General features: G+C 41.9%; 1 protein-coding gene and 1 pseudogene across 3 annotated transcripts in view; one reads left to right on the top strand and one right to left on the bottom strand.

Annotated features, from left to right (window-relative positions):
- The window catches only part of SPECC1 (sperm antigen with calponin homology and coiled-coil domains 1), a 258,571-nt gene that overhangs the window by 185,191 nt on the left and 49,066 nt on the right, over nucleotides 1–24,314 (top strand). For all 3 annotated transcript variants that reach the window (XM_037166251.2, XM_037166269.2, XM_037166258.2), the window contains 5 exons: nucleotides 675–820; nucleotides 2,804–2,904; nucleotides 8,289–8,370; nucleotides 10,867–11,023; nucleotides 16,334–16,436. In XM_037166251.2, coding sequence (XP_037022146.2) covers nucleotides 675–820; nucleotides 2,804–2,904; nucleotides 8,289–8,370; nucleotides 10,867–11,023; nucleotides 16,334–16,436 — 589 coding nt within the window. The remainder of the gene's footprint in view (nucleotides 1–674; nucleotides 821–2,803; nucleotides 2,905–8,288; nucleotides 8,371–10,866; nucleotides 11,024–16,333; nucleotides 16,437–24,314) is intronic.
- Nucleotides 6,258–6,390, bottom strand: LOC119064782 (uncharacterized; annotated as a pseudogene).

Here is a 24,314-nt window from a genome sequence, read left to right as displayed (position 1 = left end):
CACAGCACAGGATCGGGCTGCCAGGGAGCCACTGCCTCTGCCATGAATGGAGTGGCCTCAGGGTCAGGAACCTGACCTCCCAGGCGGAGAGCTGCCCCCCAAAGTGTGGCAGGAGCGTCTTGCCTCTGCCACCATCTGTCTCAGCAGGGTGAATGCCCCGTGCCCTGCCTCCCCTCCCCACCTCAGTCCCGATCCAGGCCTTGCCCCATCTTTCTGGTTGATGGACCCTAAATCCCATCTAAACTTCTAGTTGCAGGGGAGTCCTGAGAGGCCACCTTTCCCAACCCTGTCGGGGGTTGGAATACACACCGACAAGCCAATTTTCTATAGTCACCACAAATAGTAGGCTAAATATTTATGATGAATAACCTTTGTATATATTTTTTCCAGTTTGCAGAATAAATTCACATTCTTTTTACTTAGAGCTAATGTTACTCTACATATTAAAATACTATTTCTGGCCATTCCCAAGAAAACAGCTTATAAAAATTGAGAGCAGCACCTACATTATTTCCTAAAGATGCGAAGCTGATACAGAGAACAGGATTTTAAATTTGGGCTTCTCCTTCCAGCTGTCTGTTTTCTACCTGTTGCCTCTGTTTCCATCCATGTATTTTCCCTATGGAGCATCTCCTTCCCCTGCTTTTCAATCTGATTTGCTCTTTGCCCTGCAGACCTGTGCATGAAGAGTCTGAGCCTTTGGAGGTCGATGCTCCTGGCCGGTGGCATGGTGTCTGTGTCAACAGAACATCTCCAACACCTTTGGAGCCTGCGACCACCGTCAAGTCCCTTATCAAGTCATTTGACTTGGGACGCCCAGGTATTTAATTGTTTTGTTTTATACACAAAACTCAAATTCAGACCAGGGCCCCAAATAGCACACCCATATCTACTCCACACTGGCCCCAAATTATTACAAGCCCAAGGCTTCTTCTAGACCATTCCACGTGAAACTGCCATGTACAAGAGACTTGCTGCAGCCTGGCTGAAGCTCCACTGAGGCAACAATGGGACTCTGGCTCACATGTAATGCAGCCTCCTCTTTCCGCCTCATCCTGCCTTGCCCCATTCCTTTTCCGCCTCTTTTCCCAGTAAATCCAGGTCTCTATGGGGGAGCTTTGCCCTCAGGGCCCCCCTGACCATCACTGATGAGCATAAGTCTACCAAAACATGAACTGCTTGGGGAGGAAAGGTGGCCAATCTCAAAGGGGAAGGGCCAAGAGCCTTTTCCTCAGTGGGCTTTTACTAGGTTCATTTTATACAGGAATACAGGTAAAGCTCATTAATTACTGTTGGGCAGTAAGCATCAAACAATAGATAACATACAGAGAACTCCCAGGGCTTATTCTGAGTCAGGGTCTGTTAGCTAATGGGCAACAAAACTTTGGGAAACAAACTCAGTTCCTTCTCGGACCCTTATCATTTAATTGAGAGCATTCTTAGCAAAGCAGGTTTCATAGGATTTTATGTATTCTTTGTTAGGCCTGATCACCCGGGGAACCTGCCCTTTCCAGCACAGGGCTGCACTGCCCTCCGTCATTGTTTCAGGCTTAAGTCAGGCAGGGGAAGTAAGGCAGCCAAGAGATTAGGAGACTTTTCGCAGACAGAATGAGGACTCAGGCTGTGTCAAAGCCGAGGGGCAAGGGTCCATCATTCCCTTTTGCTATAGCCCCCCAAGTCCTTCCCTGAGGACTCCCTGTGATTGTGCCTGTCTTAGGTCGTTCCCCTCTTGAGGAATTTTACCCATCATTGCCTAATTGATCAAGCATTGGGGGCCAGGCAGGGTGAAGTAAAAGGAGCAGAGGCAGCACTCCTGACAGGGAGATAAGCTTTGTCTCCTCAGTGGCTTATGGTCCCAAGGTCTCTCACTCAGCCTTAGCCATGGGGGGGTTATAGCTTCTGAAACCAGGCAGGGTGGTTCCCAGTGGGTCACTGCCATTTTATTTGCCCCTACAGTCTGATGAGAATTAGCAGAGTCAGCCATAGGCCTCATCATCTAGAGAATGAGGCACCAAGTCCTTGCATTCATCTCTCTTGTTGCTACCCCTGGCCTATCTCATCTTGCAACAGGCAGTTATACTTTTTTGTGCCTCATCCTGTCATATACCTAAGCACCTGTGTTAATCTGTCATTCCTGAACTTAGTGTAGCCCCACCTTTTTCTGGAAATGTCTGGCTGACTGACAGTCACCTTTATTCACTGTTATCTATATATATGAGAAAAGTGCATATCTATACTGTACGCCCATAAATATAGTAAACAAAACCCCCCACAAATGTGGGTCTATCCAAAATAACAATATATTTCTTCACCTGACTACAACAAATATGTTTTTTGTTTTGGAAGACTGTAGTACTAGCTAATCTGAGGATATACCTGGTTATCTCTGGTAAAATAGTTTGCAGCCATGTTAGATGAACAGTAGGCTACAATTATTGAAAGACATGAAATCTCAATGACTACATTCAATCTATGAAGATGGGAAATGAATTAACAATAATGTTTTGTGCAAGAATTTTTTTGCTCCTTGTTGTTGTAGGAGCCTTATCACACATCTTTTCCTGTGTGTGTGTGTGTGTGTGTGTGTGTGTGTGTGTGTGTGTGTGTGTGTCCTATATATAAGACCAGCCCCATTTACTTAATTCCTGGCCTCTCATTCCCCAACACTAATCCAGAGAAGAAAATGGTATGCATAATATTTTATTAGCAGCATGGGATACTTTTTTAGTCACCAAAACTAAGAAATCAGGAAGTATTGCTATTTTGAACTCACTGACATATAAACATTCCCATCCCTTGGCAGGTGGAGCTGGGCAGAGTATTCCTGTCCATAAGACCCCCAGAAGCCCCCTGAGTGGAATACCAGTGAGAACCGCTCCAGCAGCTGCTGTTTCTCCCATGCAGGTATTGGAAGAGCATTGTGCGCGTGGCCAGTGGGCAGTGCTACCCACATTATTCAGTGTCCAGTACACAAGCAACAGAAAGGAAGTAAAAACCAATTGCTTCATTTTTTGAGGCCTGCTAAACATTCTTTTTAATAAGCCTATAATAATAATAGTTTAACTTTCATTAAAATTTACACCTTTAATGCCTAATAAAGGCACAAGAGAGACATTATAAACTTCATAAAATTATGATAACTCTTTTTGTTTTCCATAATGTGACACTTTTGAAGTTTTTGGTTAAATTTTATTTAGTTACTTTTCAAGTACATTTTTTTTTTTATCTATTTCTCCCATCCCCCCCCCCCCGGTCTCCCCCCCCTCCCTCCCATTCCCCCCCCCCCCCCAGTCCTCATCTCTGTGTCTTTCATACTTGTTCCTCAAAATCCCTCCCCCCTTTTTCCCCTTAAGTTCCCTTCCCTCTCCCCTCTGGTCGCTGCCCACTTGTTCTCTATTTCAGCGTCTTTGTTTTTATTCTGTTTGCTTGTTTGTTTTATTCTTTAGCTTCACTTTTGAAGTTTTTGGTTAAATGAAGGTTGTAATTTATATTAGAAAGGAACATTGAACTAATTGACCTAAGTGTTTTTCTCAAAAGAATTTCCAAAATACCCTCAGAGAGAGAGAGAGAGAGAATGTTTACAATTTATAAATTCTGAAGAGTTCACTGGATGTAGCCTATCACCTGTGCTGTGTTCTGAAGGTTTTAGACCAAAGCTTCCTGGCATTTTCTAAGACTAGAGCTTTGATGTTGTGAGTACCATTCAGCACAGTGGTCCTCCCGAGCTAAGATTGATCTTGTTATGAACAGGTACCTTGTCCTTAGTAGCTATGTATATTGTTTGGGATATTTTTCAGTTTTGTTTTCTTTTTCCTTTTTTGTCTTTGAAGGTATCTTTCCTCACCTTATCTATAAAACCAAATATAACAATTATTTATTTTATAATAATCATCAAATTTATTTAATAAAACTGCAATAGGCCATGTCTCATTTTTACTTACTTAAATTGAGCTATAAATACTAGTTTTCTTTAAATATTTAACAACTGGCACTTTGGGGACAGAACCTAGATTTGTACTGTTTGCCAATTTCTGTGATGTAAATATTACCATCGTTGCCAGTTTCAGGCTATACCTATGACACTGATGAACATGCCACTGAGAAGAGATGTGCATTACATAGTATTTCTACTGTACAAATAATGGTAATTATAAATACCTCAGTAGTACAATGTAATCAGATAATTAGGAAGCATTGAGTTTTGAGTATCTATTACTTTTGCTTTTAATAAGTTTAATTTCAATAATTGCAAAATTCCTGAAGGTTTCACAGTTGGCTGTTATGAGCAGGCACACAGCAGGTGCCACACACCACTTGGCTGGGCTTATGCCCGGTGGGTCCATACGTCTGAGAAAGAGGGCCCAAATGCCTCCATGCACACCATGCATCCCCTATCCCTCAAGCCCTTCCAACACCTACCTCAGAGGCCCTACAGCTCACCAGCTTGTCTGTAGTCCCTTAAAAGTAATCATCATCCTGACCTCTGTCACTGTAGCTGTGTTTTAGTGCTCTCAGACTTCATGTTAAGTAGAATCATACAGCAGCTTTTCTTTTGTGACTGGATTGTCTTGCTCAAAGTTATGCCTGTTAGATTCATTCATGTGTTGCAGCAGTTTGTTATTTTTCATTGCTATATAGTATTCTGTTATGGTAATTCTACTGATGGTTGACTTTTGGATTATTACCAATTTTTTAGCTTTTGTGGTGATTTTAAAGTATCTTTTCCCAAAATTTTCTGTTTTGGGGAAAAGTTAGAAATTTTCCTTTTGCCTTAGCCCCAGAAATAACGACTGTTTGTGGCTTTTGTATTCCCTTCTAGACATTTTTCTTTATCGTAAAAGTGTTTGTGTAGGGAGGATAAGTTTTATAAGTTGGATTATTCAGACACTGGCTCATTTCACTTTGTCATTGGAATATAATCCTTGAGGGCAAGGGTTTTTATTTTGCCTGCTATTATATCTCCTGTCTAGAACAGTGGCCAGCATATAGTTATATAGTAGTAGCTCAATAAATACTTATTTAATGAAAGACTATATCAGAGACATTTTTCAATGTCAGTATTTGGAGAAATCATTCATTTTTTTAAAGGTACCTAATGTACAGTGATTTATTTAAACACTCCTCTATTGTTGGGCATTTAGCTTATTTTAAACTTAAGAAAACAATACAGTGAAATTCTTTTACAAATTTTTTCCCCTTAAGAGGCTATTTCTGTATGCGTATATCATGATTAATTTTCAAATATCAGAAATCACCCTAGCTAGTAATGCAGAAAGGAATTTAATACAGGGAGGGCTGGAAGAGATGGCTCTAGTCCACGGTGTGCTTCAGAAAAAGTTCCCAGAATATCTCAAAGGTGGCACTGCTATTTCTGCCAGAATCAGAAGTCTTTCTAAGTGCCTGCCTAGGGCTACCGCTTCTGTCAAGATCTAGGGTCAGCTTTATGACCACACCACCACCCGTATAGTCCCTGCCAGCATGACACGTAGTGTTTTCAAGGTTCATTCATGTCGTAGCATGTGAGAGTTCCCTCCTTTTTTAAGACTGAAAATATTTTATTGTATGTAAATACCACAATTTCTTTTTTTTCAAACCACACTTTTATTGGAAACAATGTTGTAAGGTCTTACTAGGGTAAAACAAAAGCAAAAAGCTGAGTGATAGTGTGTCTGAAAAATTGGCTACTACTGATTACTCCTGTACCAGTGGAAGGGGCTCCTTCTCCACCCATTGAATTTAGTATAGCTCCTTGACTTGCTTTGGTCAGCAGAATGTGGCAGAAATGATTTTTTGTAACTTGTGGATGTGGGACTCAGAAAGCTTTGCAGCATCCACTTCTACCCTCTTTGATACCAGCTATGACATTAAAAAGTCAAATACACTATCAGATAGAAAAGCCACATGGACCGAGAGAGGGTTACCCAGCCCTGAGCCCTCCCAGCCACCCCCGTTGGAATCCTGGGAGTTGAGTCCTAGTTGAGCTGCCCTTGTCAAAACTCCATGTGGCCAAGAAGAACTGCCACTGCCAACCTGTTGGGAGGCTCTGCCTGGAGAGCCTCCCGGCCACCATGGATGAGAATAAGTCTACCAAGACATGATCTGCTTGGGGAGGAAAGGCTGACCAGTCTCTCAGAGGAGAAAGGTGTCAGTTCTCTCTCTCAGTGGGCTTTTACTGAGTTTAGCTTGCATAGGGATATATATCAAAGAAAGGTTTGGTTCACAGATAACATTTCTGGGATCATGGAGGTTTTTTTGAGTTAGGGTCTGGTAGAGTCTTGCTGCCAATTGGCTGTAAAACCTTGGGAAACAAATCTATTTTATGCTTGGACCCTTAACATTTAAATTCAGGACATTCTACACTTGATCTTAGCCAAAAGGCCGAGAAGCGATAGATTGAGGACATTCTTAGCAAAGCAGGTTTCACAGGACTTTATGCATTCTTTCTTAGGCCTGATTGCCCCCACCACCACCACCACCACCACCAAGAACTGCCAGTTCTAGCACAGGGCTGCACCCTCCTTTGGCATTGTTTCGGGCCTGAATCAGATGGGGGAAGCAAGGCAGCCAAGAGGTTAGGAGATTTTTTATAGGTAAAATGAGGACTCCGCCTCTGACAAAGCCAATGGGTGAAGGTCTTTTGTCCCTCCTCTACAATCCCCTCAGTCCTTCCCTCATGGCCCCTTCTCAGCTGTGCCTGTCTTAAGTTGTTCCTTCCTTTATGAATCATTTACTATCCAGCCATCCTCCAGGGGCCAAGCAGGGAGAAGTAAAGGGGGCAGAGGCTGCTCCCTTGCTGAAAAGACAAGTTTTATCTCCTTAGTGGCTTATGGTCACAAGGTCCCCTAGGCATTGGGGCCTTTTAGCCTGTTGGTGGGGTTACAGCTCCTGAAACCAGGCAAGATGTTTCTCAACACCAGCCCAGTTCAGGTTGCAGATTATGGGCAAATGAATAATTGGTTTTGACCCACAAAGATTTGTGGGTTTCTTGTTAGGCAGCAATAGATCATTGAAATAATTTGTTTTAAATTTAAATAAACAGTACACTTATAGTACTTAATGAAACTAGATAAATACAGTTTTTTAATCCATTTACCTGTTGGCGGACACTCACACTGTTTCCGTGTCTTGACTGCTATGACTAGTACTGGCCCGGCAGGTGTCTCCTGAAGACCCTGTTTCCAAATTTTTTGGATATATACCCAGAAGTGGGATTGCTGGATCATATAGTAATCCTATTTTTAATTTTTGGAGGACCCTTCGTATTCTTTTTTATTGTGGCCGCAATACTTAATATACCCACAAACACTGCATAAGGTTTTCAATTTTCCATGTCTTGCCAGCACTTGTTATTTTCTGTTTTGTGGTTATTGTTTTATAATGACTATCCTGACCATTGTGATGTGATATCTCGTAGTTTTGATTTGTATTTCCTTGATGATTGGTGATGTTGAGCATCTTCTTATATTGGGTTGGCCAAAAGGTCTGTTTGGGGTTTTTTTCCCTGTAAAATAAAAGACACATTTTTCATTTTCACCAATAACTTTATTGATTTGAATGTTTTGAGTATGTCAGCTATCTCCTTTGTGGTATGATCGCCACCAACTTCAACTGGTCCACCTGACTGTGGAGCATCTTCCAGCAAGAAATCTCCAGCAGGAAAATTTACAAACCACTTTTGACACGTTCAGTCAGTCACAGTACCTTCTCCATACACTGCGCAAAACTTTTTTTTTTTGCACTTCAGTTGTGTTTTTACCTTTTTTGAAATAATAAAGCATAATATGCCAAAGATGTTACATATTTTCTTCCATCTTCAATATTACCAATATTGGTAAAATTTACCAATTTTGGTAAGTATTTTTGGTGCATGCTGATATGACAGCTGTCACAATACAATCTAACCAAATTGTTTTAAACAAAGTTAATGACAACTAACTATGCACTACTAGAGCCATCTTACAGAAAAAAACAACCCAATATATCTGTTAGCCATTTAAAAACAGTATTTTTATACATATCCTTGAATATACACAGACTATTCCAATAAGATATTCATAAAGCTAATCAATAATGATTACCCACAGGGAGAAGAACTAGGTGATGGAAATGAAAGGGAGACTTTCTTTTACTTCTGTGTCTTTTCTGGCCTTTTTGAGAATTGTGCCAATTGCATTTATTATTTATTCAAACTAATAAGTTGTTTTAAAAACTGCCCCTAATGAGCTTGAGAACTATTGTGCATACACATGTGCAAGACCACCTATGCTGGTGTGCCCTTTGGTTTTTAGAGGCATTCAACATACAGCAGCATGCGGCCTGCCAGCAGAGGAGTGACTCAGCGCTTGGATCTTCCAGACCTTCCCCTCTCAGGTAAATTGTCTTAAATATGAAGTACTTCTTTGACTTACTTTTTTGTGGGGTGAACTTTTCTTTGAGTGAAACTGAGCATAGAAAAAATCAGTGGCACTTATTCCAAACAATTTCAAACTCTAAATGTATGTGTGTTATGAACATTATTAGATCCTATCTCCTGCTAGCTGCAATTCTCAGTGTGCATGTGTGTGGGAGAAATGTCAGACTTTAGGAGTTTTTTACTGAATCTCAGGAGAATATCTTTAAAAGTATTTTAAGAAAAAAAATCTTAATTGATTCTGAAAGTCTTTGCTTCCATAATTTCTAAAGTAGGTTTCTTATGAGATATTTTTGTCTTTGAATATAATCCTCTTACACGTATTTTTAAAATCCCCTTCTTGATGGTGATGTGGAGCCCGTAATCTGTAGTCCTCACCACGTCACTTTTTCACTCCCCCTGGACCTCCCTATATGAGGGCCAGTGTGAAGTAGCAGCTAAGGCAGTGGGACTGCTTGGGTTTGGATCTTGGCCCTACCACCTACAGCCCGGCTTTGGCCCAGTTATTCCACCTCTCTGTATTGTGCTTCACTCCTCTCAAAAATGCAGATATGCCATTTTTCTCAGAGGATGTTAACAGCTTTGGAAGAGCTTGAGGACCAGGACAGGAATTTTCCTAATTTTTTCTACAGTGTGGCCTTTTGGTAAGGAGGCTGGAGGTTGCTGTAATTAGTGGCTTCATAAGGAAGTGATAAAAGTTCAGGTAGGACTTCGAGTCATAGTGAAGACCTCCAGGAAGAAGGTAATTATAACCGAAGACCAGTGGGTAGTCTGAGGTCAGCGGAAGGAAGAACACAGAAGGGGTGAGTGTGGCCTTGAGCAGGTCGTCACCCTGTGCGAAAGAGTTGAACCTTCACTAGAAACAGAGGGGACGTCAAGCAAAGCATTGAAAATTGCCTGATTTGAGTTCTCCACACTTGCTCTTTAGTGTAAAATTGCGAATAACCGGATTACATGCATAGCACGGTGCATCTAGGCAAGTTTTTTTTTTAAATTATAGTAAAATACTGTATTTTTTGTACTATAAAACATGCCTCCCCCCAATTTGGGAGAAATAATGGTTGTTAATGCTGCTGTTAAGTTCTGTTTACATTTACATTGGTGAAATATTATGTTATTTATGTTATTCAATATTGTACCACATTTTTTGCTTGAAAATTGTTTTCCCTATTTTCCTCTAAAACCTAGGTGTGTCTTATGGTCCGAAAAATATGGTGCCTAGGACAGAATTTATCTTAACCATTTTCAAATGTATTTAGGTGATCTTTTGGTCATATTTGTGTCTTCTCTGTCCCTCCAACTTTAAAATTTTCCTTGCTGTAGAGAAACCATTCTTTTAACTGGCAAGGTCAGTGCCATTGCTAAGACTGCAACAGTGATTGCCTTGAAGTAAATAGTTCATTGACCATGCACCCTCTCTGCCCTGCCAGGCACCTGTTTACGTGGGTGATTCTGTTTACTAAACTGAAAAGGATTACACGAGAAAATTGCTGTTTTCATGCTGCCTCAACAACACTGAGGTCATCAGAAGCTGCAAAAGGGAATTGATGTGCTGTTTTTGTTGTTTTCTTTAGTGATGTAAACTGTTTTTCTCTGCTCTTCTGAGCTAATTAGCCTCACTCCCAATTTTACTACCCATAATTGGTGGCTACTAACCGGGCTAATATTATTTTCTTCCATGACAATTTTTGGTATCCTAGAGGGTGACTGTCGGCTCTGCCTGTGGCACAGAGCAAGTTGCTTAATTCTCCGAGCTCCCCTTTCCTTTGTAAAGACAAACCAGGCAATCCAGAAATTTCCTTCCACTCTATACTCTTGTGATCCATTAAGAAATATCATCGGGAGGAGTCAACCCGTTTCATTGCTTGTTTTGACTCGTATTAATATGACAGCAGAGAGGAGCCTTAAAGGAATTATTTTTACTTAATTTTAGTAAGTCTGGCCCTGTGATTGTAATGATTTCTTTCACATGTAAAATGGTTATCATTCTTGGTTTTCAGCTTTTGGCCTGCTACCATCTGTGACCCAATAATCCCTTTAGGCATCTTCCTGCTAGCCCTCTCTCTCAGATGCCCATCAATGAAAACAAGGTACTTGACCTGAGGACAGAGCTGGCTCCGTGGGCATGTGAACTGTGCAGTTGCACAGGCTCCTAATAAGGGTGTAGTGTGGATGCTCGCTGGTGCCATCTTGAAATTCATAGTAATTTTCGAACACGGGCTGATTTGGCATTAGTCCCTTTGAATTATGTAGTTCGTTCTGCCTGAAGAATTTTTTCTAGAAAATACCATTTCCCTATTTGCATTTGTATTACTTATTCACAACCTATATCTGTGTCTGTTACCTGTTGTACTAGGGAATAAAATGAGAATTGTATTGTCCTTGAGAAAACAAGTACGAAGACCAGTCACATTTCTCTTCTTCAGGAGATGAAGGTTATGTTGTTGTTCACACAGATCTTCTAAAGGGACGAGCCGAGGACCTGAAACCAGACCCCTATCTTCGTAAAAGTCCCTCACTTGAGTCACTGAGCAGACCCCCCTCTCTGGGCTTTGGGAACACTCGACTGCTGAGCACTTCTCCCAGGGGCCTGAAACCACAAAGCAAACTCAGGTACTGTGTTTTCAACAGTGAGAAATCAGAAACGCCCTGGGTGATAGCTTCATAATCTTCCTTCCGTTTTATCCCTATGGGCACTGCATATATTTCCTGAATGCAAATGGTTAAGTCACAGTAGCTGCCTGCAGCAGGAGGGGACAGTAGCCCTATGCAGAGTGAAGGAAAAGCTGCAGGAAGAGCAGTTGGAGGCAAGTGCTTGGGGGTGGGGGGGTTGAGGTCAATAAATCAGGAAAGGCTGGAGAGAGGAAGCAGCCTTTCTACCAGCGGGCCTGTTGGTACCATTATTCGGGGCGCTGGATCCAGGCTTGGGGAAAGGTGGCTGGTGTAGTTTGGGTAGACTAGCCTGTGGGCTTTGTTAGGGCAGTTACTCTGGCATGTGTACAATACGCATCCAGTCAACATGGGCTGGGAGGTGGACAGTTGGGGTGTCACAACTGAAAGGTAGGTTGGAGCCATGTTGCGAATGTTCTTCATTGCGAAGGTAAGATGTTTGTCCTCCTTGTGGTAAAGTGGTGGGAACCACTAAGTCTGTAGAATTCTGTTTCTGATTTGTGTGGTGGCAGTGGTACAGTAAACAATGGTATGTAAGAAGAGTTAGAGGAGCACTTCTAGGCCAGTGTTCAGAGAGTGCATCAGCGGTGTGCAAGGGAGGAAATAGGAGGTGGAGCAGACAGACTGCAGAGGCCTGTCTTTCCTCTCTTATCTCTGCCACCTCCTCCCTTTCCAGTGCTCCTGGTGACTTCTTCCAGCTACTTGTCCACCCTCTGTGGTGAGTCAGTCTTTTAAAACACCACATGCTTCCTGCACAGGCCACATCACACACTTCCCACTTCTCTATGTCTATACTTTGGTCCGTACTTCAGAGAGGCCAGTTCTTCCTCCATCAGAGCCTGTTCTATTCAAGGCCTTTGTAACATAACATAAGAATTTCTGCCTGCTTACATGGTTCTAGCCTGAGTTATCTTCCTTTAGTCCTTTCACTCCTAAATACCATTTCTCCTTCAAGGTCAAATGATGCATGAGGTCTTAGCTAACTACCCTGGTAGCACCAACAGCCCTTTTCTTTGCCTTTGGTATCTTACATTCATTTGGGTATTTATTGGGTTAGCCAAAAAGTCTGTTACATGTTTTCCATACAGTGGCTCTAATAGTACTTAGTTGTCTTTAACTTCATTCAAAACAGTTTGGTTAGATTGTATTGTGACAGCTGTCACATCAGTGTGCATTTAAAAAAACTTATCAAAATTGATGAATTTTTCTGTAGCCATTTTAATATTGAAGATGGAAGAAGATACCCAACATTTTTGGCATATTGTGCTTTATTATTTCAAAAAAGGTAAAAATGAAGCCCTGGCTAGTGTGGCTCAGTGGATTGAGCACTGGCCTGCGAACCAAAGAGTTGCCGGTTCAATTCCCAGTCGGGGCACATGCCTAGGTTGTGACTCAAACTGTACCCCCAGTAGGGGGTGCATGAGAGGCAACCACATGCTGATGAAGAAAAAAGGGAAAAAAAGGTAAAAATGCAACTGAAACACAAAAAAATATTTCTGCAGTGTATGGAGAAGATACTGTGACTGATCAACTGTGTCAAAAGTGGTTTGTCAAGTTTCTTGGTACTATTGACATTCTGGCCAAATAATCCTTTGCTGTGAGGCCGTCTTATGCATTAGAAGCTGTTTAGCAGCACCCGTGGCCTCTACCCACTAGAAACCAATAGCAGGAGATAGCAACATACTGAAAAGATCCAAATCAGTAAAGTTATTGGTGAAAATGAAAAATGTATCTATTATTTTATGGAAAAAACTAAATAGACTTTTTAGCCAACCCATTCATTCATGGTTGCGTAGTGTGCATGCCTCTGCCCTCAGATTGGCTACAATTTAGCAGACATTAGGTACTTCATCTTACATTTTTATATAATTCTCAACCTGTGTTATGCAACACACAGCATTTTACTCAATAAGCACTAATAGGTAGGTACATAAGTATACTGAATTGGCTATTTTAGGAGTAATAGCTTTATAATAGACACTATAACTTCCATTATGAATATTATAAAAGGATTTTGTAAAAGTCTGCAAAGTTCAACTGTTGTCATATCTTTGGGTGTAGTCTATTTTGGAGCCCAAAGTGATGAAGTCATATCGTTCATAGGTTTAATTTAAAGCTCCGGGTATTACATATTGGTCTTGTTTATGTGCAAGAGATTCAAATAATCAAAACAGGTTTTAAGAACCAAAATTAGTGCTATTCTGAAATTGTTCTTTGCTTTATGCCAGAAATGTATACAAAAAGGCTATATGTGTATTAATATGCTATTTATATTATAACCTTAATCATGAAAGCTTAAATGAGTGAAATTAATTTATTACTTAATTTTATATTTATGTCAGTGAGACCATGAATATAACCAATGACAGGATAGAAATTACTTTGGAAGTTCTCATCCTGTCATTATCAATTTTTTTGCAATCATATCTAGTTAGCTCTGTTTTTTAAAGAAAACTTTGGTCAATGTTTTAGTCATCCATTCACACAAAAAGTCTTTCCCAGACATTCATCTCAGTGTCCCCTAACTTGCCAGGATAGAAATCCCGCTCGGAGAAATGAAAGAGAGCAGGCCCGGCACCGTGAACACCGGCAGAGTTGCCACACTCCGTGCTTAACACAGCTCAGACCACAGAAACGCCTGGATTTGTGTTTACACATTTGTCAAACAAAAGGAAAAGCATTCATCAGATTACACAAGAAAAATTTTAATTCAGGCATGAAGTTTTTCTTAAAATGTCTGTACCATGATTCAGATTGCCAATGGTCTAAAATTATCCCATTACTCCTTTTAAAATAATTTTAAATATTTTTATTAAATATTGGATGGGTACAAAATAACAATAAAATATGTATAAGGTATAAAGAATATCAATACAATGGAGATCCACCTGGATACCTTATCTTCCAGTTTAAGGAAAATTATTATCACTTTTTTAAAAGATTTTATTTGTTTGCAGAGAGGGGGGAAGGGTGGGAGAAAGAGAAGGAGAGAAACATGCATCAGTTTCCTTGTTACGCATCCCCAGTTGGGGGCCTGGCCTGAAACCCAGGCATGTGCCCCGGCCGGGAATCAAACCAGCAATCTCAGTTCATAGACCAGTGCTCAATCCACTGAGCCATACCAGCCAGTGCTGTTAGTACTTTTGAAATTTCCTAACAGCCCCTTCCATTTGCATCCCTTCCCTGCCCCTTTTTAGCCCCCCTCTAAGGTCACTGCCACTCTGAATTTTATATATGTTTCCTTGTTTTCCTTTACAGTTTCACCATCTATTTTGTATGCCCAAACAATATAAACAATGTGTTGTTTAAATCGCATGTTTACAATTTTGTATAAATAGAAACATTGTGGGATTTTTCATTCAAAATTGTTCCTGCGCTCAATCAAGTTATTGCATACATCCACAGTTAATTGGGTTTATTGCTATAATATTCTATTATATATATATATACACCACTGTTTATATACCACAGTTTACCCATTTTCCTGATGTACATTTGGTTGTTTCCAGTGTTTACTATTATAAAAAGTGCTGCTGTTGGCCGGAAAACAGCAGCAGTTGTTACTGGCAATTGGACCTCAGTTCAGCAAGCTCTGTACTTGTATTCTGGCTAGGACTCAGAGCCAAGACTCAAACTGTGAGATAAAGGTAATTTAGAAAGTCACAGAGGTAGAAAAAGTGAATCATAGGAGAAATGGACCCAGGAAACAAGTTACAGAGACCAAAAATGGCCCTTGAAGCTTCAGAGAAAAGGAGAGGCAAGAAAAACCTGCCTGGGGGCTGGGGCTGGGGAAAGGCGCTGGTTTGCTTCCTCTGGAGCTTTTAAGGGCAGGGAGTTTAGGAGGCGGTCCCAGGGCGAGGATCTTAGTATCTAATATTCATCAGCTGTCCAGTGTGTCCCCTCAGGGTTTGGTTAGGGCAGGGGATCATTAGTCAGTGAGGCTGGTCCTGAGGTCAGCATGGTGTTGCTGGTCTGGTTTTGCTGCTTTTCTGGGCCTGGAGCTGAAACACAACAGAGGCCTGGATGTTGTTCCTCAGGGTTAATACTTAAGGGGGTGGAAGCACCAGAGCCCACCTGGGAGTCACATAAGGACACTCTTCAGCTCCTTGTTCTTCCTCCAAGGGAGTCTCCCGCACAACTACCAACATATCAGGGAAGGAAAGGTCAGAGCATGGTTCAAACCACTTGACCAGTGATATGAAAGGTCAGGGGCTCTGAACTGTATGACCAGGGATATGCTAGGGGAGGAAAGGTCACCCTCAGGATGAAGTTCTTATTTTTCCAGTGTTGCTCGTTGCTAGGCACCCGAAGCTTTCTGCCCTGGTGACCTTCTGAAACTGGCCGATCATCCTTGCTGTGCTCAGGCCTGTCTACTGCCTGCCACACTGCTACGAACATTCTTGTGCCCTGATGATGTGTACAGCTAGGAGTAAATCCCTGCTTCTCTTAAACTGTTGCCTGCTACAGTTGCTACTCCAGAGGCATCCCGCCCCCTGCTCTGCTCCTGCACACAGAGCCAGGGGTAGAGAATGTTCCCCTGGGGCAGAAGAACCATCGCCCTCTCCTGCATTCTTCATGGAAGGAACAGTATTGTCTGAAGTCCCTTTCTAGAATTTGGATAATTTTAGGTAGTATAAAAACTTACACATTAACAGAACTGTTATAGAGAAATTGAAGAGGGGGCACATAAACTCTTATTCTCAGAATGCCATAGTATTGGGTAAAATCACTTCCTTTGGCCAAATGGAAGCTCAAAATTCAGTTAATGTACCATGAACTGAGGACTATGCCACCTTTAGACCATGAGTCATCTTTATTGATTTTTGCCTTTCATTTCCATTCCCATCACCATAAGCAGCCCTTCTAACCTGCCTTTATACAACATGTAGCTGTGGTGTGGCCTGAAAACATGGAAAGTGCTTTTTCTTTAGGTATCTTTCATTGAAATAATCCTGTACTTAAGCAAATAAATAAAAGACTAGGTAACTAGAGCAACAGATAGATTTAAAAATAAAAAAATCTTTCTAGACTTCAATAGCCAAGAAACATAATTTAATTTTTCTTTCATACCATGAGACATAACAGTGTATTGTTAATGTGACTGATTTGATTGTTTTTCTTCAGTCTCACTGGAATGACCTAGACTTGCTTTTCTAATCTAATTATTTATTTCTTACGTATTTGAGGGTTCTGACGACTTGTTAATTTGTCAGAACTTCTCTTTACTGTGTGCTCTTTTTTCTTTCTAACTAGTGTGGAAAGAAGAGACCCTCTGGCCGCCTTGGCCCGGGAATACGGTGGCTCCAAGCGCAACGCTCTGCTAAAGTGGTGCCAGAAGAAAACAGAAGGCTACGAGGTAAGGGGCCATGTTGGCCAGCTCCAGCCAGCTCTGGACAGGGGTCGTCTGTGCCAGGAAGTGCTCTGTGCGTGCATAGGCTTGCAGAGGCCAGTGGGCATGTCATTGTCATCTTGCCAGTTTCCTAGGTGGGCAGCCAGGTAGACTTTTCCATCTTTGCTCTGTGCAAATGTGTCTAGACAGAGAGGTAGTGGCACCAAAAGCCAGTCTGCACTGTATCCCACCCACTGTGCTGTGAAATGCCACGCTCCCTGTATCATGGGAAGGGCTGTCTTCCCTTTGTGAGAGGAGAGCCAAACCCCCAACCAGGGCACCCAGCAGGTTGCATCTGCCTAAGGACACAGCTTTGCTGAAGCATCTACCCCAAAAGGGTACCTTTTCCTAACTCACCTAAAGGTCCCATATACCTGAGCTTTCAAAATTTCTCTTTACTTTGAGTTGCTTGCCTTTAGTTTGGGAACTTCAGTTTATCAGAAAAGTATTTGTTTTCTGTGAAAGTTAGACAAGAAAGTAGTATCTGATACAAGTTTAAGCTTTTCACTATGAAGTATCATATGTACACAAAGGTAAAAGTACATCAAATGTAAATTAGTTTCATGAATTGTGAAGTGAAAACCATGTCGTCAGTGCTCGCATCTGGAAACCGAGTCTGTGACCATAACGCCCTGAACACACCCAATCTCGTCAGGAACTGAGCACGGCTGGTTCCTCAGTCACAGCCCTCACTATGCCCAACGACAGCTGTCCCCTCGGTGCTTTCCCTCGTGGTTTTCTATAAAGTCTATAATGTTTGGACCTGGCTTGTCACACAGTATTAAGATTTATCCATGTAGCTTGTTGCCTATAGCTGTAGTTTTAGCCATATAAACCTATAGGTTGATCCATTTGTATTGCATATAGCCATAGTTTATTTTCTTTACCATTGAGTAACCTATTATATGATCATACCATTATTTATTTATCCATTCTGTTATTGATGGCCAGATGGGTTATTTCTAGTCTGGGGCTATGATAAATAGTACTGTTATGTTCATGCACATGTCCTTTGGAACACATACATCCTCATTCCTATGGATCAGTGACTGATGGAATTAGTGGGCTACAGGGTAGGCATGCAGTCAAGAACATACATTAGACAGTGCCAAACAGATTTCTGAAGCAGTTCTACAAGCTTCCTCCCAGAAGCAGTGTGTGAGAGATCTGTTTTTACATTATTATCAGTACTGGTGTTGTTAGTCCTGTTATTCTTGGTCATTGGTTGAGTGTGTAGTGGTGTCTCACTGTAACTGTGATTTGCATTTCTCTGCTGGCTAATGAGGTTGAACACCTCTTCATAGGTTAATTAGACAGTTGGGTAGTCTCCTTTGGATATTCCTGCTCAGGCCTTTTACCCATTTTTAAAATCAGGTTGTCCCTACTGCTTTCAGGAGTCCTTCATATATTCTGGATACTGGTCCTTTGTCCAATAGATGTATAATTGCAAATATCTTCTGTCACGGTGTTTTGAATTTTTGTTGACCAAAGTTCTTAATTTTAGTTAAGTCTAATTTATTAGTCTTTTCTCTAATGGTTAGTGCTTTTTGTATCCTGATTAAGAAATTTTGTGTCTTTCAAGGTCATGAAAATATTTTTCTGTTTTCCTCTAGAAGTTGTTTTACTTTTCCCATTGAATAGACACCTCTTTATTTTTTTCATTTAAAGGTTTATTTACTTATTTATTTACTTATTTATGGTCAGAGGATAAGGGGAGGGACAAAGGGAAAGAAACATTCATGTGACAGAGAAACATTGATCTCTTGCCTCTTGTACACACCCCAACCTGGGACCAAACCTGAAACCCAGGCTTGTGCCCTGACTGGGGATCGAACCAGTGACCCTTCGCTTCATGGGGAACATCCTGGTCAGGGCTAGACACCCCCTTTAAAATTGCTAACTCCCACACACACCCTTCTACTTACTCAGTCCCAGCTTTCCTATACCTTTACCCCATTTTGTTAAAAATTTTGAACATGCTGACTTCTGCCAAGATGGAGGTGTAGGTGTGCCTTCTCGCACAGCTAAGTTTAAAAACAATAAAGTTTTAGCAACAAAAACACAGCCAAACCACAGAAATTGAACTATATGGAAGTCTGACAATGAACCCTTCAGACCCTTCAGCCAGACTGGTAAGAGGGGCAGGGCCAGCAGCAGAGCAGGGTCGGGCAGGAAAGATCCACCAGACTGACCAGGGCGTGCAACCCAGGCACACCAGCAGCCGAGGGCGGATCCCAGGTGTGGAGTAGTGGGCGGACCCACTGAGGGTGAAAGGTGGCTGAACCACTGAGGGTTGACCCCGGTCACTCATTCATGTGCAGATAAACCAGTGAAGGATCGAGCAGTGAGACAGACCATGCAGGCCCCAGTGGCAGGAAGGGGCAGAGGGAACCGCCATTGTCCCTCTCTGACTCCGCCCCCACATACAGTGTCACAAACCAGCGACCTGGGTGGCCCCACCCTGGTGAACAACTAAGGTTCCACTCCTCATACATAGCAGGCATGAACAGATCAAAACATGGCTCAAGAACAACTCAGAGCCCCAGAGCTGATAAATCTAAGCAATGAAGAAATAGCCAAACTTTCAGATGTACAGTTCAAAACACTGGTGATCAGGATGCTCACAGAACTGGTTAATTTTAGTCACAAATTAGAGGAACATATGGAAGCTAAACTAATTGAAATGAAGGGAAATACACAGGAAACCAATAGTAATGGAAAGGAAACTGGGACTCAGATCAAAGGAGTGGACCAGAAGGAAGAAAAAAACGACCAAGCAGAAAAATATGAAGAAACAAGAATTCAAAAAAATGAAGAGAGGCTTAGGAACCTTCAGGACATCTTTAAACATTCCAACATCCAAATTATAGGGGCACCAGAAGGGGAAGAGGAACAATCACCAGTGGAAAACTTATTTGAACAAATAATAAAGGAGAACTTCCCCAATCTGGCTAAGGAAATAGATTTCCAGGAAATCCAGGAAGCTAAGAGAGTCCCAAAGAAGTTGGACCCAAGAAGGAACACACCAAGGCACATCATCATTACATTAGCCAAGATTAAAATGAAGGAGAGAATCCTAGAAACAGCAAGAGATAAGGGGACAGTCACCTACAAAGGAGTTCCCATCAGACTGTCAGCTGATTTCTCAAAAGAGACCTTACAGGCAAGAAGGGGCTGGAAAGAGGTATTCCAAGTCATGAATCCAAAGATCTACATCCAAGATTGCTCTATCCAGTAAAGCTTTCACTTAGAATGGAAGGGCAGATAAAGTGCTTCTCAGATAAGGTCAAATTCAAGGAGTTCATCATCACCAAGCCCTTATTTTATGAAATATTACAGGGACTTACCTCAGAAAAAGAAGATAAAAAATATGAACAGTGAAAGGACAGTAAACTCACAGTTATGAATAACCACACCTAAAACAAAAGCAAACTAAGAGGACAGCTAGATCGGGAGTGAACCATAGAAATGAAGATCACATGGAGGGTTAGCAACAGGGGAGTGGGAGGAGGAGAAGGGGGGAGAAGGTACAGAAAATAAGTAGCATAGACAGTAGATAAAAAATAGATAGGGGGAGGGTAAGAATAGTATGGAAAATATAGAATCTAAAGAACTTGAGACATGTGGTCATAAAGTAAAGGAGGGGAATGGTAAGGGAGAGGGTGTGCAGGGTAGAAGGGAATGAAAGGGGGAAATAGAACGACTGTAATGGCATAATTAATAAAACATACTAAAAATTTTTTCTGAACATGCTGGCACCACAACTCCCCTCTCCTAGCCTCAGGACTTTGGACAGAGAGTGAGAAGGAAACAGGGATGAGAACAGGCCTCGGCCAAGGCCCAGCTCAGAGGGTTAAAAAGTAGTAGGGCAGGGAGTCTATTTGTATCAGCAGCAGCAAAGTGTCTTAAAATCAGACTGTACCCAAGAGTAAAACAGTCTTGTTTCTGTACCTTTTACATTATCTTCTTCTCATTTTCATAAAGTATCCTCTGTTTAGACCTGTTCACCTAAGAAGCTTCATAAGCCTTCTAAATCTTGTTTTCTCAGACTCAGGAAGGCAAAAATAAATTGTAGAAAACTCAGATAGTTCACAGGCTTTTTGAAATCCAGTAGCCATGTGCATTTCTTCTTAAAATAACTCTCTTTTTATCCTACCAGTGAATAGCATGATAGATCATATCAAAACTCTTCATCTGTTAACTGGATAAATTTTTACTGAGGGGCCTATTCAGTGCCAGGTAATAAATAGTTCAGGTGCTGGGAAGTTGGCAGTGAATGAAATGAAAATAGGCAAAAACCTCTGTACTCACAGGGTGTACTTCTCACGGGGATAATCCTTAATCACAATAAAAAAGTGGGGTAGGCCCTGTATGAGGAACTGGTAATATGAGTACTATGGAGAAAAGTAGAGCAGGGAGGAGGATTGGTGCGTTTGGTGTGCAGGTGGAATTCTAACACAAAGATGAAGAGAGGACATTGAGTAATGGCTTCCTCACTGAAGGAGGTGAGAACTTTGTGTCCTCACTAGGTTTGTCTCACACCAGGTACTAGGCCAGGAAGGTCAGAAAGAGGAGGTCATCGCTTTAGCGATAATATCAGTTGCAGTTTTACTAATACAAGGTGGCCTGTCCAATTTAGCAGCACTTAAAACTGCGGCCAGCAGTCCAGACCCACATACTGAGCCCAGATGCAGCGTTGTGGCATATTGAAGTTGTCCCAGGACTGAGGTGGAGTGTAAGGCCACAGGCATGCACTCGCTAGGGCACGAGGTCCACACTGCATTGACAGGGCGCCCCTCAGAGGGGAGATCCTTCCCAACATTCTGCTCAGCTCAGATTTCCTTGAATCTTTTTTGGAAAAAGCCAGATTTCCAGAAAGTCTCTGCAAATTGCTCTCAGTCCTGGGCTTTGTGCTTCTTATGCCTATTAGTTCTATCTCCTTTTAAAAAATAAAATTTTATTCATTTTTAGAAAGGGGGGAGAGGGAGAATAAGAGGGAGAGAACCCATCTGGGTCACAGGCATGTGCCGTGACCTAGAATTGATCCGTCAACCTTTGGTTTGCAGGATGACACCCAACCCACTGAGCCACAACTGTCAGGGTTCATGTTAGCTCTGTCTCAAACCAGGGGTAGACCTCACCCACAGAGCCCCTACATCTCCCTTTCTTGTCTGCTTTTAGTTCCCATCTGAGGTGTGGACAGAAAAATGTCCATCTCTAGTGTGAAGAGAGTGAGGGTTTTGAAGGGACAGAAGGCCGGATGGTAGATGTGATAGGCAGAATTCTGAGAGATCCCAAGTGGTCCTTCCCTTGTGTAATCTCCTTCCTACATATGGCAAAAGGGAGATTTCTGAGCAGACCTGACTCATGAACCATGTAAAAGCCGAGCATTTTCTCTGATGCAGAAGGAGGGCTCATTACACTATTGGTGGGTGTGAAGTCAGAGGGAGCACATAAGAAGGAGCTGAGAGGGGTCCCTGGCTGATTGGGATTTTCTACCACTAAACCGTTAGTGCTGTTTGCAGTTGTGAAGCTGACAGTGACTAGTGTGGTGCTGCAGGTCCTTATCGTTTCTCTCCTGTCCTGGTGGCCTGTAACACACTCTGACAAAGAGGTGGAATTTGGTGTAAATCTCTGCAGAGTTCCCCAGGGAGCTTGGCTAAATACGGCCACCCTAGACTTCGTAGTGGTACCTTGCTTGGCTGCCCTCCCTGGAACACGTGGCACCCCATGGTAATAGTTGAAGAGTCCAAGGAGCTCCTTGTTCCTTCTCAGGAAACTGTGCTTTATGATATATAATAGAAGCTCCATGGTTTAAACTCACGTAAGACCTTTGTCCTTCCTGACTTACGTTTTTCTTCACAGAGCTTCTGTAGTCACTGGTATATAAATATCCTGTAACCATCTCTTCTTTATCTTTCCCTTAGTAAGATTATTTAAGTAAAGTAATTCAGTAAAGATTATTTAGTAAGAAAATTTAATTTTCAACAGCTCTCTTCCCAAATCATCCTATCACATAACATTGTGTCTCTTAATCTTAACCAAGGCTGAATCAAAATTTGAGGACTTCATTGTTTTCTTTCCCAAGCCCTGAGGCCAGAGGAAGTGAGAGACAGAGAGCCCCAGCAGGACCGACCCTGGTGAGGCTGCAGAGACAGAGGTGCTGGGACTGGGCACCACTGCCACTCAGGAGCAGGGCTGTACCTGGCTGCAGCCAGTGGTGGGCCTCCCAGCCATTCTGATGCAGGGCATTTCCAACCCTGACCTGAGACTCTCAGTTAGGTGAGTTGATCACAGAATGACCAAACTAGTTTTAGTTCAAGGCTGGAGTATAGTCACCAAACTAGTTTTATTCATGCATCTGTACATACACTTAACAAACATATGCTGGGCAGCTGCTGGATATCGGTACTCCGAAACCAGGTCTAGACCTCCTGGAAGAGGGTGGGTCAAGGGTCAGGGAACAGATAACAAATGAAAGAGGAGGGCAGGGGAACAGGCCCACTCACTGTGCAGGGAATTAAGCAGGACTGTGCAGCGGAACCTGGGGGAGCTCCAGGTGAGAAAGACCTGTCTGAGAAAGCGGGGCATTCACTTAGGCCAGAAGGACAGGCAGGGCCAGCCCTGTGGAGATGGAATAAAAGGACTGCCAGGCAGAGGGAACAGTTGGTCCAAGAGGTTGGGACACGAAGGTGCTTGATATGCTGGAGGGACAGGATTCAGACCTGTGTGGCTGGGGACATTGGTGGGCAATGTACAGAGTGTGTTGGGACGAGACTGAGGAGTTAAACATTTGGAGTGTGGGCTTATTTCAAGTGAGTATAGGACTCCAGGCTCCTGGGTTCCCAGCCAGAGAATGGCCACGCCTGAGGTCACACACCCCTCCCCAGCTGCGCATCATTGCACCCCTCGCTGGTCTCCAGGGGGTGCAGAGTGATGGTCCTGCCTTCCATAATTTCGAATGTCTTGTCAGCAGCACCATCTATGGTGGTAGACATTCAAGATGGCCTTGTCAGCAGGCCATCTATGGCTGTAGATCCTTGAGTGTATTGTTGTGAATTCCATGTAAATGGAAATGTTTTTTTAATCTCGAACAGGCATGATAGGTAATTATAAATAGCCAAAAATATTTAAATTGTTTTTTAAACTAAACTAAACTAAACGAAAACTATTCAATCTCACTTGGAATCAAAGAAATATGAATGAAAATATGAGATCCACTTTGGGAAGATTTTCTTTTAATGATGAAATGGTCAAAATGAGATTTCTACTCCACAGTTGGTGGGAGTATGCATGAATACTGCCTTTTGCAGGAGAAATATGTGTCAGGAATCTAAAAAATGAGTGTGCCCTTCAACACAGAAATTGTGTTTCAGGAAAGTAATCATGTGCCTATGAAGATATAATTTTGAGCAAGTTTATTATAGTTTTATTTACTTAAAATTATTTTAAAAGACCTGGAAATGATGCAAGTTTCTAACAGTGGGAGAATTAAGCTTAAAAATCTTATTTTGTACAAATATATTTAAAGGAACCAGAAAAAGGTGTGCCCACTATATTTAAGTCAACAGATTCTAAACAATCTGTGTAGTGATTCCTATTCTGTTAAATAATTTATACAGATATTATACCAACATTAACAGTGGTTATCACTGGATAAGTACTTAAATTTTAATCATGCTTTCTTATGTATTTTTCATTTTCTTCAATGAATATGTACATTTTTAGCAAAAAAAAAGTAATTGCATCTTTTTAAAGGAAGGAAGACAGATGGAAAAGGCCTCCTATTATATGATTCCTTTTACATAAAATGCTCAGTGTAGGCAAAGTAGTAGGGTCAGAAAG

Source organism: Artibeus jamaicensis, unplaced genomic scaffold (genome assembly GCF_021234435.1).
Source record: "Artibeus jamaicensis isolate MK-2021 breed Jamaican fruit bat unplaced genomic scaffold, CSHL_Jam_final contig_419, whole genome shotgun sequence".
NCBI lineage: Eukaryota > Metazoa > Chordata > Mammalia > Chiroptera > Phyllostomidae > Artibeus > Artibeus jamaicensis.
The sequence above is the reverse complement of the archived record's forward strand: the minus strand, read 5'-3'. Positions and strand labels throughout refer to the sequence as shown.